We start from the raw sequence: 15,345 nt of genomic DNA, 5'->3' as shown, positions 1-15,345 counted from the left end.
CCTCCCTTCACTTCTTTACATAAGTTAACTTGATAAAAAAGTGATTCACCAAGCTCTGCTTTGTGGTGGTGTACACATTTAATGCCAGCACTTGGAAGGCAGAGGCAGGTGGATCTCTTGTGAGTTCAAGGCCAGCCTGGTCTATATTGTGAGTTCTAGGATTCTGTAGAAGGATCCTATCTTAAAAAAAAAAAAAAAAAAAAAAAAAGTCTAAGTGTAATTCACTGAAACATGGGGATATTGCTTGAGTTTACATACATTTTTCAGATGCACTGTGTTAGATGTATATCAGCTTTTATCTCTAGAACCCACAACCACCAACCAAGCAGTGTCCCCATCCACAAGGGGCTGGGCCCTCGGGACCGCTCTGCCAAATGTTGGAACCCACACTACCCCAAGCTTTGGGAGCTAAATTGTCCCGGCTTGTACTGCTGCTCCAGTCCAGGGTTCAGCAAGAGTGAGAGGGCGGACGCAAAGAATGGAGACCAGACAGAGTGTGATTCAGTCCTGTTTATTCTCAAGTCTCTCTTCATCTCTCTTTCCAAGTTTCTTGTTCCTAGTCCAAGTTTCCCAGTCCTGTCTGCCCCTCACCTTTTATAAGTCTATAAGTCTGACTTCTCAAGTCACACACACCCAAGGGAAAATCCTGGGTATATAAAACAAGATGTTAATCAGAATGTGCTCAGCTGTTGTAGGCTGTTGAAAACAAGTCTCTTGTCAGGGTATATGGCTCAAGATGGCTGCAAGGACGATAGCTGCCTTCTGTAGGCTCCCCACACCTTCCCACATCAGTTACTAAGAAAATGCCCCAGCCAGGGCTACACAGAGAAACCCTGTCTCAAAAAAACAAAAACAAAAAAAAAAAACAACCAAAAAAAATGCCATACAGGTAAGCCTGTAGCCCAATGTTATGGAGGGATTTTCTCAAGGCTTTTTCCTCTCTGATAGCTAGCTTGTATTGAAAGATAGAAAAATCATAAGTTGATCCCCTAAACCCTACTCTTAAAAGCAAAGACATAAAAACCTGTAAGTCAAACACTGTGTTGCCTCAGTCCCAGAAAATTAGCTGACCATTTGAACAGATGGCCCTAACTAAACAAACCTTAAGATTCATGGTGTCAGGATGCTATGGGCCCGAGATTAGCTTGGCCAGGCTTTGAACTAACAGCCCTGAGACAGTTGGTGCCAGGATGCTAAAAGTTTGAGATAAGCCTGACCCCCCTTGAACTGGAGCTCATGATATATAGTGTGAAATTAGTTTGAAATAGCCAATTATAAAGTGACACACCATCCATCTTAGGAATTTGAGATCAAATGTATCGATGACCTAGTGACCTGTTCCCCCTCCTTCCCCCTTCCCTAACTCCACTCTCAGCCTTCCCCCTTCCCTAACTCCACCCCCACCTGGTTTGTAGATGCCCCCTTAAAAGCTGTAAACTTCTTTTGTTCTTTTGCTGAATTCCGCTGCCCCTGCGCGGGCTTGAAGGAAAGACAGCCCTGGCTAGCCAGTAAACCTCTTGCGATTTGCATCAAGTTGTGTTTCTCGTGAGTGATTTGGGGTGCGTCTGCAGTTCTCCACGGATCGGTGAGGTCCTTTTCATTTGGGTTTTACAGTATCAAGTTGACATAAAACTAACTAGCACAATTGTTTGATTTTGCTCTTTTGAGATCTTCACACTTCATAGACTGGTTGTCCTCAAACTCACAGAAATCAGTCTCATCTGCCTTTTCAGCATGCTGGAATTAAAGGTCTCACTATGCCCAGCAGGGTTTACTGCTGTGAACAGATACCATGACCAAGGCAAACATTTAATTGGGGTATTGACTCAGGCTCTCAGGCCCTATCACCAACCAGTGGCCTCCCTGTCAAAGAAATTAAACCCAATTGCCAGAGGCTGCCCCACAGCCTTCCTGATGCTGGGTGCTGACAAACTCTCACTGGGCCAATGCCTGACAATCATGCCTCATGCTATTGAAGGGGTACTAAAACATATACCACTACAGCTGGCCTATACTTGTTTTTAAGGCTATATATAAGCATATGATAATAATTTTCTCATTTGTTGAAGTTATAGAAAGGTTTCTCGTAATTAAAATGATTTAAATGCAGACGCTTCTGCCTAATGATATAGGTAGGTATGTAGAGTGTCACCGGTACTCAAAAACACAGTGGAGGGTCTGGAGAGATCGCTCAGCAATTAAGAACGTGTACTGCTGCTGCTGCAAAAGACCTAAGACTCAGAATCCACACTGCACTGCTCACAATCACCTGGCTACAGAGAAATCTAATGCCTCTGGCCTCTGTGGGCACATACACTCATGTGCATATCCACACGGGGACACAGAATTAAAATTTTTTAAATATTAATAAAAGCCAAATGGTGGTGGTGAACAGTTCGAGGTCAGCCTGATCTAAGAGTTTCAAGACAGCCAAGCTGCACCGAAAACTCCAATCAAAAAAAAAAAAAAAAAAAGTAACCAACATCCTTAACATAATGGTATGGTGGAAACAGAAGATAAAGGATGTCTACTAAAATGTAGTTTCCTGGTAATGAATCCGCTTCTAGCACAAAGTATTAGAAACGCAGACATCTGCGACTAACCGCGTTTCGATTCCACCAGTTCCTTATTTTTTAGAAGCCTGGACGTACAAGGGAGCTCCGCAGAAGCGCCTTGAACCACCAGCTCTAACTCGAGGCCACGCCCCGACGCGAGGCCACGCCCCGCGCCGCCCTGGGCGCGCAGATTATACGTAGCCCGGCGCTACCCCTGAGCCTGCCGGGATTGTGGCGGTCGGTCTCTCGAGTCGGAAGCTGGAGCTGCCCCGGGACTCCCGATATGGCGACTTCTCTAGGTTCCAACACCTACAACAGGCAGAACTGGGAGGACGCGGTGAGTGCACGCCGGAGGAGGACGCGGGAATGGCGAGGCCGGGCGGGATGGGGAAGCCTTGCCCCAGGGTGCGGTGGGTTCGGCCGGAGCCGAGCTGCGGCCTAGCTCGGTAGGGCAGCCGGGAGGAGAGCGAGCCCTCGTGCGGCGGATCAGGGTCCCGGGACCAGCGGTGTCCACCCGGCGACTCCACACTTCCCAGATGCTTTCCTTTTTCCTCTTGCCGGAAGTGCAGACAGCGCCCCTTCCCGAGCCGCGGCCAGAGCGGGAGCTGGGGCTCCTGCCAGCCTTGCATCCTTCCCCGCCCCAGGAGAGTGACTGAGGGAACAGGGTCTTCCGGAGTTGATCTTCAACAAGATTTTCCATTTTGTCCAGGACTTCCCCATTCTGTGTCAGACGTGTCTTGGAGAAAACCCTTATATACGAATGGTAAGTGCTTTTCTGTGCAGCGGGAGTTAACTGTTCCTTATACTGTGGTCCATGCAAGGTGACTGTAAAGAGTTTCTCTTAGCCGCTAGAAGAATTGATGCTCGTTTTCTACCCCAAAGCGCAGGACAACTTGCAAAGTACTACCCTACCTATTTCCTCTCCTAGACACTGATCAGTAACCCTGGAACGTAGGAGCTGTAACGAAACAGCTAATACTTGTTGAGCATCTAACCTAAAAAGTAGGTCTTTTGACAGGAGAGTGTATCTTTATGTAGCACTACTTCCTGGCTACTAGTTATGTATCTCTCAGCCACTGCACCTTGTGGTAGTCTCTCTAGTTTAAGGTGCACTCTGTCTCCTCTCCAAAAAGGGTAAAACAGTGACAGGTAACAATGATTATAGAATTGTATGTTGTAATTGGCCTCTGAGATGCTGGCTCTATTATGGGAACAGAATGTTGGATACCTGCTGTGCATCAGCACAGGGGAATCCAGAGCAGTTACCGTCTGCACAGACTGTAGAAAGACTTGACTGTAACTATCATCCTACCCGGTTTGGTGGCTGGAGACCTTAGGAATTTTGGTTTTCACACTAAAAAAATTTCAAAAATTTATCCCATTAGTTAACATATATTATGGAAGATGTAGATGGCATGTCCACTTTTTTGGTTTTTTTTTTTGTTTTTTTTTTTTTTTGGTTTTTCGAGACAGGGTTTCTATGTAGCCTTAGCTGTCCTGGAACTCACTTTGTATACCAGGCCGGCCTTGAACTCAGAAATCTGGCTGTTTCTGCCTCTCAAATGCTGGGATCAAAGGCGTGCTCCACCACTGCCAGGCTACACTTTTTTTTTTTTTTTTTTTTTTTTTTTTTTTTTTTTTTTTTTTTTGTGATAGGATCCTTCTACAGAATCCTAGAACTCACAATATAGACCAGGCTGGCCTTGAGCTCACAAGAGATCCACCTGCCTCTGCCTCCCAAGTGCTGGGATTAAATGCATGCAAAATCCGCCTGCCTCTGCCTCCGCCTCCCAAGCGCTGAGATTAAAGGCGTGAGCCACTACCGCCCAGCCATTTTTTACTTAAAGACATCATTGGGTGTAAAAACAAATATTCCTAAACCAGCCGTGAGTGGTGATGGCTGCCTTTAATCCCAGCCTTTAGGCAAGTAGATCTCTGAATTCAAGACCATTCTGGTCTGCAAATCAAGTTCTAGGCTAGCCAGGGTTGTGCAGTGAGACCTTGTCTTTTTCCTAAAATACATAGATACCATTCTTCCCCACTGTCTACCTCCTCCAAACCAGTGACCTAGACAACTATCATAAAGAGAAGCTGCCAACCACATTTCAAGAGTAGATGCTTTCGAAAGCCATTCCAGCTTCAGGTGCTGCCGTCTCCAGTCTTGGTTTTCCTGGACCAATCATTAGATTGGTGGCCAGTCCCACCAAACACATAGCCAACCAGCCAGGTGATTAGATTGATGTTTAAACAGTTTCCTCAAAGATCAGCCAACAGGAAGTTGTGAAAGCTTTCACCTGGAAAACAAAGTAGCCCTTGAAGTAGCCACCTCCCAGAACAGATTTTTTCATTCTTATTAATTTTTTTAGGCTAGCGTACAAAGTGATGGATTTCATCTTGGCATTTTTCGTATGTACGTACTTTGTTTTCAATTCCTCCCTCTTCCACTGCCCTCCCCCTTTCTCCCTGCCCCTTTGTGCCTCGTTTTCTTATTTCCCCCAGTTTACCCTTTTTTCTAACAACACCTGTTTTATTATTCCTACATACAAACTCTTCCCACTTGGTCCCTTTTCTTGGTTCATGATCCACACACATACACAAGCACAGTTTGAAATCTAGGTTCCACATATAAAAGAGAAAATATATGGATTTCCATTAGGAATTTTAGTTCTTGAAAGTCAGAAGTAGATCTAAGAGTTATAGCTCTGGGAAGACACTTGGTATTAGATCTATCTACTCTTAAGAGAATATGACCTTGGTGGAATATATCTGTCTTAATTTTATTTCCCTTGCTGTGGTAAAACACCCTGATAAAAACAACTTAGGAGAATGGAGTTTTATTTGGCTTACAGTTCATGGATACAGTCCATCATTATGGGGCAGGCAGGACAACAGGAACTTGAAGGCTACATCACATCTGAGTCAAGAGCAGAGAGTGAATGCATGTGTGCTTGCCAGTGCTGAGCCCTTCTCTACTTACAGGGTCCAGGATCCAAACTCTGGGATGGTGCACCGGCCCATGATCAGGCTGGATTTTCCCACGTCAATTACAGAAACCAAGATAAACAACACACACACACACACTCACTCACTCACTCATACACGCATACTCATGCACACAGGTGATGTGGTTTAGGCAGTCCATCATGGAGACTCTTCTTAGGTGATCTTAGGTTATGTCAAGTTGACAATTGAATCTGACCATCACAGCATTCCTTACCATAGCCCCAACAAAAAGATGATTTACGTTTGGTTTCATTTTCTTTATAATTTGAGAGATCTCCAGACACATACCATATTTTATACTTGGAGGTGAGGGGAAAAAACAGATACCTGGGTTGGTTTCATTTGTCTGTCTGTCCGTGTGCTTTCTCTGCCATGATTCCAGCTCTTTTCTATTTCAGACCAAAGAAAAATATGGAAAAGAATGTAAAGTAAGTATGTCTATTAAGAAGTAACTTTCATTTTCTTTTAAAAAAAATTTTTTTAAGATCTATTTATTTATTATGTATATAGTGTTCTGCCTGTATGTATGCCTGCAGGCCAGAAAAGGGCACTAGATCTCATTATATTATGAGCCACCATGTGGTTGCTGGGAATTGAACTCAGGACCTCTGGACAGACAGTACTCTTAACCTGTGAGCCATCTCTCCAGTACCAACTTTCATTTTCTGTATCCCTTTTCCCTTTATTCTACCAAACTGGCTTTGTGCTTACTGAGTTTTAAGGTCCTCCATTCAAAGTCCATGCTCACAACTTTCATATACTGTTGATATAGTCAGTAACTGACAACTAGCATGGCAGATAAGAAAACGACCATTCTAGTGTAAATTCATAAACGGGTGTCTAAATACACGGAAAAACCACAAGTTTGTAGGCCGGGCATTTTAGCTGAGGAAGACAATTGCAGCTGCCACAATATTCTGAAAGAGACATTTCCTGCTTCACTTTCCTTGTTCCCCACCAAAAAGACAAAGAGTCAGATTTTTAATGTTCTTTACCTCTAGGTGGGAAGGCTTTGACTTTTGGGATGTTTATTTTTATGCTGTGTTAGCTTTTTAACTTCTAGAAAAAGAAAGTAAATGGGACTGGGTCGGCTGGCATGTGAATTAGCTGATTGCCAAGGCCAACACTCCATACTTACTCAATCTGAACTGAGTCCAGGTCAGAACAATTAAGATTCTATGCTTCTTGATGTCTGTTCAGATCTGTGCCAGGCCATTCACAGTGTTTCGCTGGTGTCCTGGGGTCCGCATGCGCTTCAAGAAGACTGAAGTGTGCCAAACCTGCAGTAAATTGAAGAATGTTTGTCAGACCTGCCTGTTAGACCTAGAGTATGGTATGTTTGCATGTTCACTAGATCTGAGTGTGCAGGTGCCCAACAGGCCAGCCCACACTAGAATGCAGACTGTGGCCTCTAGAGACCTCCTGAGCAATGGTAGGAACTTCAGGAGCAGTGGGAAGGACTCAGAACGGGCCTACATGCCTGTCTCTGTGCCAGTGGGAATACAAGACATTGCTCCTATGATAGTGTGTGTGTGTGTTTTGCCTGAAAACGTTTCACAAGTTCCTGGCCTAATTATGCTGTGGGCTGTTAGGACCAGGTATTAGTTCTATTTCAGAACACTTGCTTCTGGAATTGTTTTTATTTTTTATGTAAATGAGGCTTTCCTTTCAGAAAAAGTTACATACCAATAAGGGGCGGGGGGGGGGGGGGGAAAGCATGCTGTGGCTACATAGTGTTTTATATCCATGTGTTTGTCAGGAGCATTCGGGCCGGGAATCAGGTCACTAAACATAACTGGCCATCCGTAGGGACTTCAAAACCAAGTTAACAATAAACCATTGTGTTGTATGTATTTTAAATATATTCTGTTAAAAGCTAGATACTCTATTAACTTACTTTGGCCCTAAAGTATTCTTTGAAACAGTTTTCTAAAACAGCCACTTCACCAAATTCCATGTCAGCACAGGAATTTGGACAGTTCTTAGGGTACTCCCTATAGCAGTTGTTAGCCCGATGGTGCTACACAGTGTGATTTAAAACATTGTCAACTGTAACCAAGTAGGTTGATTATCTGATTTTAAAGATTTATTTTTGTCTTTCATTATGTGTGTGTATATATGGGGGTGGGGTACACATGTGACTATAGGGCAGAGTCTAGAGAAGGGTGTCGGCTCCTCCGGAGCTGGAGTGACAGTGAGCTCCTCTGCATGTTTGTGGGGAACTGCACTCTGATCCTCTGCAGAGCAGCATGTGTTCTTAGTCACTGGGCATCTCTTAAAGCCCCACCAACTAGGATGGAGAAGGGAAGGATGATGTTATAGTTTATGTACATATTAAATGTGAATATGTTATCAAATCTATCTCAAATTTTTTTGTACCAGGCCTACCCATCCAGGTTCGTGATGCAGGATTGTCATTTAAAGATGACATGCCTAAATCAGATGTCAATAAAGAATATTACACCCAAAATATGGAAAGAGAAGTATGTTTTTTATTTTCATTAAAATCTAATTATATCACTTCATCTCTCCAGCCCCTCCTGTGTCTTCTCCCTTCATCCTCTCTCATTCTCCCTTGAAAAAAATAACCTCTTTTTCTTTGATTCTGTGTGTGTGTGTGCGCGAGCACAAGCAAGCAACAGTTACTTGCTTGCCACCTGCTGGATTCTTTTAATGTGGCTTATCTGTACATGATTTCAAAGCTGACCACTATGTACTGGATAAGCAATTAGAGTACTGATCTCCAGGAGAGACTAATTCTCAACAGTCATTACTTGCCTGTACTTCTTTGTCTAAAGATGGGACCCAAAAGAGTTCCCCTTTTTGAATTAGTATACCTATTGTTCGTGTTTTTGTTTTGACAGCTTTATTGTTGCAGCTTCCCTGTCATTTCTAGAAAACAATCTCATACCTTCCTGGTCCTCTGACTACTGTCTTGATGCCATTGTTTATCTGGGGAAATAGATTGTGTATATATGCTGCTGGGAATTGAATCCAGGCCTTGTGATGTAGTTTTGTATTTGATAAAAATCCTAATGAATTGACAGCATGTAACGTTGTCTTCTTCATGCAGATTTCTAACTCTGATGGAACACGACCAGTTGGAATGCTAGGAAAAGCTACATCCACCAGTGACATGCTACTCAAATTGGCCCGGACCACACCATACTACAAAAGGAATCGGCCCCACATTTGTTCCTTCTGGGTGAAAGGAGAATGTAAGCGAGGAGAGGAGTGCCCATACAGGTAAGCGCTGAGCCTCCCTTTCAGACTCCTAAGTAGTGGGAGACTCTAGCTTAAACTCGAACTGTAACACAAAAGCTCTAATGGTCTGTTTGCACGTAGAGTATCTCCTGTCATAAAACTTACATTATAAGAGCCTGGCTATCTTATACTTTTTACTTACAACTAAGCCTTGAGGAAGTAAATTGCAATGTCATATGATGTACATGCTGACTGTTTCTAAGTTAATAAGTTCTAAGTTTCTATGGTAATTTGGTGTCCATTTAAATGGTGGGAATAGCAAAATATAGCTGAAGTCAAAACAAAACCAATCTCCTGAAGGCTACTTTTGTTCCAGCCAAGACTGCCAAGCATCAGAGTTAAGGGTTTAGCTAATGATTTGTTAACTGTAACACCACCCCCCTAAATATATGCTCTTTTTCTGAGGTGAAGCTCATAGCTTTAGTCAGATTCTATTCCAGCAGTTTAAGTTGATTATGTAGAACGTCAGGAGGCTTTACATGATAGAGCACTCCGTTGGTATTTGCTCTTGTTTAGTAGCAGTGTTTTTGCATAGACACTTTCTAATTGAAAAGCACTTGAAGGATTCTCACCATGTAGCTACTATAGAGTGATATTTTCCTTTTGTTTCACCTTGGTGCATTTTCCACTTGTGAATCTGAGACATGAGAAGCCTACAGATCCAGATGACCCTCTTGCTGATCAGAACATAAAAGACCGGTACTATGGGATTAATGACCCCGTGGCTGACAAGCTTCTAAAACGGGCTTCGACCATGCCTCGGCTTGACCCACCAGAGGACAAGACGATCACCACACTGTACGTGGGTGGTCTGGGAGACACCATTACTGAAGCAGATCTCAGGTTTGTGGGCATCCTTTCAGAACTCTTTTTGCTTTTAACTGCCTTTGAATAAGTAGTTTGCAAAAGCATGACCAACTTGACATTTCTATTTCTTTATCCAGTCTGTCATTGATATGAATGCTGATTCAAAGTTTTATAAAATTCTTTTTTATGGTGCCAGAGTAGTTGTATTTTTCAAGAGTGCTTTTTCATCTTTCCATCAAAAAAATAATATAGGTACCTAGACACCCATTTGGATTTTTTTTAAGATTTTTTTTTTTAATTACTGTTTATGTTTGTGATCTGTGTATATGCTGTGCGAGTGGCTTCAAGAACCCAAAGAATTCTAGAGCTGGCAGGTGACTGTGAACCACTCAGCATGGAAATCAAACTCAGATCCTTTGCAAAAGCAGCCTGTGCTCTCAACCTATCAGCTGACTCTCTCTTGGTTTGTTTTTTTTTTTTGGGGGGGGGGGGGGAGTGTTGTGGCATGGTGTGGTTCTAGACAGGGTTTCTCTCTGTAGCCCTAACTGGGCTGTTCTGAAATTTACTCTGTAAACCAGGCTGGCCTCAAACTCACAGAGATTCTCCTGCCTCTTTTCTGCCAAGTGCTGGGATTAAGAGCATTGTGCCATCACCACCAGGCAAAGAATGACATACCTAGACACCTGATTATTATGGAAGGCAGGCACAGGATGACATACATAAACACCCTATTATTGTGGAGTGCAGGGAGCCCTGTGATTCTAAAACTCTTTGGTTTAAATTGTTGCTTTTTAGCAGAGATCCCAATTTAATTTGTATTTCTGGCTTTTAATTTGTTAAAATTTAAATTTTTAAATTCATTAATTAATTAAATTTTCTAATTTAATTTAATTTGTATTTCATGCTTGACTAGGTGAGAGATCTCTTCCAGGGATGTGAAGTGAAGTAACTTCTGTACTTGGTAGCCTTTCTCTTTGAGCTAGCAATCTCCATGGGCCAGCTAGCTTTTTTTTAAAAGGGTAGAGAAAATACTTCGAGTCTAGTTGAGCATATGTGATCTCTTCTGAGATATTACTCCCATTTTTGTTTTTGTTTTGTGACATGTAGTTTCCTACAGCTCAGGCTAGCATGGCAAACTCTGAGGACCTTAACTCCTGCCTCCTGTCCCCACATCCTGGTACTAGAGTGATAGGCATGAGCCACCAGGTCTGATTTGTTTTGTTTGATTTTGATGTATTTAGAAATACATCAAAATAAACTTATTGGTTTGTTTTTGTTTTTGTTTTTTTTTGAGACAGGGTCTTGTCATGTAGCTTAGACTGTCCTAACGCTCGAGATCTTTCTCTCTGGTACAGGACGTGTGCGTGGGCCACCACATCTGGCCTTTTTCTTCATCTCCCATTTTCTTTCTTCTTTCAGTTTTAAGCTTTTTAAAATTTCACTCAATATTTTGTATTTATTTTTCCAGTGTTAGGACTTGAACCCAGGACACACATATTAGGCCAACATGCTCTGCCATTGAGCCCCTCAGTTTTCAACCCTTAAACATTTTTTGAAGTGTTCTTGGGTGGGCGTGATAGTATTTGCTTGTAGCCCAGCTAATGTAAGATCACTTGAGCCCATGAATTTAAAACTAACCTGTATAACATAGCAATCTCAAGTGAAAATAGTCTTGGCTCATGGATCATTACAGCTGTAGTTTGCCAGTGCCTTATACTAGGGGTAAGAAATTATGGCTCTGAAGTAACCAATTAAAGACCCTACCCCACCTCCCCAAGAAAAATCTCAAGAGACATGAGAACTCTTGCCTGATTTTTCTTTTCTCTTATCTCCAACAAGTAGCACCTACAGTAGGGCAGGTGTGAGGAGAACTAGAGACAAGCACACATAGATCTGTGGGGCTCACCTGTCTACTAGTGACAGAACAATTCGTAGACCGTTTCCGTTTTCTAAGCAGCATCTGGGTCACTAACCTGCTTTCCTTGGCTTGGGTTTCTTCAGAAATCATTTCTACCAGTTCGGAGAGATCCGCACGATCACTGTTGTGCAGAGGCAGCAGTGTGCCTTCATCCAGTTTGCCACCAGGCAGGCTGCTGAGGTAGCCGCTGAGAAGTCCTTTAACAAGCTCATTGTGAATGGCCGAAGACTCAATGTCAAATGGGGAAGGTATGAGCAAGATTCTTCTAAACTATTTTCATCCGGGATTGAAAGCTTTGTTTGTGTAGGCTTGACAGGGCCTTTACAAGTCTTTAGGTCCTTCTCTAGTATTTTTTAAATGACTGTATGGGTGTTTTGCTTACATGTCTGTGGTGCACCATTTGTGTGCCTGGTGCCAGAAAAGAGAGTTGGATCCCCTGGGACAGGAGTTAACAGATGGTTGTGAGCTACCATGTGGTTGCTGGGAATTGAACCAGTGTCCCATGAAAGAGCACCCAGTGCTCTTAACCTGTGAACTATCCTGCAGCCCCTTCTTTAGCATTTCTTAATATTTGGAAGCTTCTTTCTTTAGAAGTGCATTCAAGGTCTTGCTCTAACAACCAGCTCCTTTGGAGGTCTTCATTTTCACCAGCCACTATAAGTTTATAAGTTAAGCATAATGCAAGGTTGCCAAAGGTAGATGTTGGGAGTTTACAGTTGAATTAGACCTAATGCTCATCTTAGAGACTGAGTACTAGGGAGCAAGGGAAGGGGGAGAAACAGAAGAATATCTGTTTTAAATTTAAGTTTGAAGTTGACTGCATAAGAGAGAAAATGCCATAATTTTTTTTTGGGGGGGGGGGGGGCGCGTATTTTGTTTTTGTTGTTGTTTTGTTTTGTCTAGTTTTTGGAAACAGAGTTTCTCTGTGTAGTCTTGGCTGTCCTGCAACTCATTCTGGAGACCAGCCTGGTCTTGAACTCCCAGAGATCCCCCTGCCTTTACCTGCTGGAGTACTGGGACTAAAGGCTTGCACCACCACCTCCCGACAAAACAGCTCTAAATTTCAAAGGGGACTGACTCTGTCTCCATCCTGAAAACAGAGAGGAGCAGGCTGATGACATGTCCCTTCCGAGAGTGCTTTCTGTATGCTGAGCACTTGCTGCACACATGAGTGTTGTCTTCTCTGGCAGTGACAGTGGTGTTTGGGTTGTTTTCTTCTTTTGTTTTGAGATCGTTTTGAGTATTGTCTTGGAACTCACAGAGATCTGCCTCTGCCTCCTGAGTGCTGGGATTAAAGGCATACATTGCCAAGTCCGGCCAATTTCTACCTTCAAAAATCTTCACTCTCAGCTACTTTATACTTTGACATCTGTGGGAAAAGAATATTTGCTAAAAAGGGAAGGAGGGATGGAAGGAACTTCATTTTACTGGGGATTGGACACAGTGCTGACAGCCTGTGTATATATGTCTCCAGATCACAAGCAGCCAGAGGAAAAGAAAAAGAGAAGGATGGAACCACAGACTCTGGGATCAAGCTAGAACCTGTACCAGGACTGCCTGGAGGTCAGTTGATGTCAGAAACTCATTCAGCCGGGGTTTCTCTGTTAGCAGATACCAGGCTTGACTCTATAGCCTGTGTGGCAAGCCCAACATGTTTATGGTAGAAACATGGTACTGATTGTCTTCCCTTCCTCTCCAGCTCTGCCTCCACCTCCTGCAGCAGAAGAGGAGGCATCTGCCAACTACTTCAACCTGCCCCCAAGTGGTCCTCCAGCAGTGGTGAACATTGCCCTGCCCCCACCCCCTGGGATTGCCCCACCGCCACCCCCAGGTAACTGCCTTCTTCCTTCCTGGCCCCGAGAAGCCCTTGTGAAAGTCCTGCACCTCAGGCTGTCTGCCACCAGTCTATTCTTTGTTAGTTCATCCTAATTGATGAGCTGTTACCTGTCCAAAGCAAGGATGGGAATCAGTAAACCAGTACTTTCATTAGGTAACCTTCCTACAACTAGACTGTCACGTGCATGAATGAAATGGAGTTGGTTATGAGCTTGAATTGCTCTTTGGCTTATATATTTTATCATGTCAGTGGCCACCAATAAACAGTCAAGCAATAGCACCCTGTGTGAATGTTCATGAGAGTGAACAGTGTAGGAAATAGTGGGTGGCTAGTGTTCTTTGATAGTGAGCCTGTGTCTTTGAGGAAAGTCTTTCCATTCTGGAATCAAGCATAGAGAAAAGGGTCTTGGCATCGACCTGGTTTCTTTTAGTCTCCCCCATCCTGATTGATTTCTGTCTGGTAGGATTTGCTATGTTTGATATGTAGCAGACAGTTGGGTGACATACTAACGGGTGCATGAGTGTGAAGTTTTTGGACTGAGCGAAAAAAACAAGGAATGAAGGCAGACAGTCCTCAGCGAGTCTTGTACACTGACATTTACTTCACACTTTATCAGCCTTGATGTATGTGTGGGTGGTTGTGAAAGCTTTGGAAGGTTGTCAAGGGAACTGCAAGCTTAATTTGTTCTCTTCCACATCAGGTTTTGGACCACATATGTTCCACCCAATGGGACCGCCGCCTCCTTTCATGAGAGCTCCAGGACCAATCCACTACCCTTCTCAGGACCCTCAGAGAATGGGAGCTCACGCTGGAAAACACAGCAGCCCCTAGCACAACACCGCCACTCAGGGGCTCTGAGGAAGAAATGGCACTCTAAAATCCTAGAAAATGAATCCTGGGATAAGTATAATTTCCCTTGCTTTGTAGTTTCCATGGTAGCTGAATGTGTTCAGATGTGGGCAGAGAACACAGCTATGCTTCCCCACATGTATTCAGAGGATCGGCGGGCCTAAAACAAGCTGTCATGAACATAGCTGCTTACCACTGTAGCAGTACTAAGAGCCTTATGTCTGATCCCTTCCCACCCTGTGGGGAACACGCACATGGGTGAACTGGAATAACCAATGGAGTCACCATCAGTGTGTTCATTTTGTATCTTTTTTGGGCGGGAGGCAAAAATTGACCTGCGGTTTAAAAAAATATCTTGACCATTTTTATGTCTATTTGGTATTTTCTTTTATATCATCTAAAAAAATTTAGTACTAATCATTGTAGTGGCATAAAAGTGATTTAACTAATTTGAAGTCATGCCCTCAGAGAGGGTACCTGAGATGAAATGGTTTTAAGGAACTTCCTGTGAAACACTTTGACAAACTAAAAGGAAGAGCCTTAGAGTCCATTTGACTAGAAGACTACCTGCCTGCCTGCAGCTGGAACTGGATCGTCAGCATTATCTGTGTCTTCAGCAGCTCACTCGCTGCCTCTGGGCAGGAGCCTGTTCAGTCTTAGAATGTTTGGATTTAACTGAACTGTAGATGGTAAGGGAAATTTGATGTTGTATTGTATTTTTTGTTTTTAATTAAAACGGGTCAATTTTCCAAATGTTCCTGGATTTCTGGTTCTTTTTACCCTTTGGTATTAAATGTGAAATAAGTAAAAGCATGTTATATAAATGGGAATTTTTTCAATTTTTTAAGACTGGATTTTTTTTTTTTTTTTTTTTTTTTTTTTTTTTTTTTTTTTTTTGTGGCTAGAGGTAGCTATGCACTTTGAGATAAAATCATCATATATAGCTCAGGTTAGTCTTTTTTATAAGCCCTTGAATACTGGTATCCTAAATTTTTCCATGATGGTAAAAATACCCATCCTTTTTAGTACTAAGAAGTTGGTAGTGTGGTTGAAATAAGAACCGACAGGAAGCTGACTGTGGTAATGCACACAGTCAGTAATGCACCTTTAAT

At 43.0% G+C, this 15,345-nt stretch overlaps 1 protein-coding gene across 1 annotated transcript; it reads left to right on the top strand.

The window, feature by feature from the left end:
* The first annotated feature begins 2,733 nt into the window (after positions 1-2,733).
* Rbm22 (RNA binding motif protein 22) lies at positions 2,734-14,990 on the top strand. The gene is made up of 11 exons (XM_034518497.2): positions 2,734-2,892; positions 3,265-3,318; positions 5,957-5,986; positions 6,759-6,891; positions 7,941-8,041; positions 8,632-8,804; positions 9,465-9,665; positions 11,631-11,795; positions 13,022-13,110; positions 13,247-13,378; positions 14,085-14,990. The coding sequence occupies exons 1-11, from the start codon at positions 2,839-2,841 to the stop codon at positions 14,213-14,215; spliced, it is 1,263 nt and encodes a 420-aa protein (XP_034374388.1). The 5' UTR covers positions 2,734-2,838; the 3' UTR covers positions 14,216-14,990.
* Positions 14,991-15,345: the final 355 nt, after the last annotated feature.

This window comes from Arvicanthis niloticus, chromosome 14, assembly GCF_011762505.2.
Source record: "Arvicanthis niloticus isolate mArvNil1 chromosome 14, mArvNil1.pat.X, whole genome shotgun sequence".
Lineage (NCBI taxonomy): Eukaryota > Metazoa > Chordata > Mammalia > Rodentia > Muridae > Arvicanthis > Arvicanthis niloticus.
The sequence above is the reverse complement of the archived record's forward strand: the minus strand, read 5'-3'. Positions and strand labels throughout refer to the sequence as shown.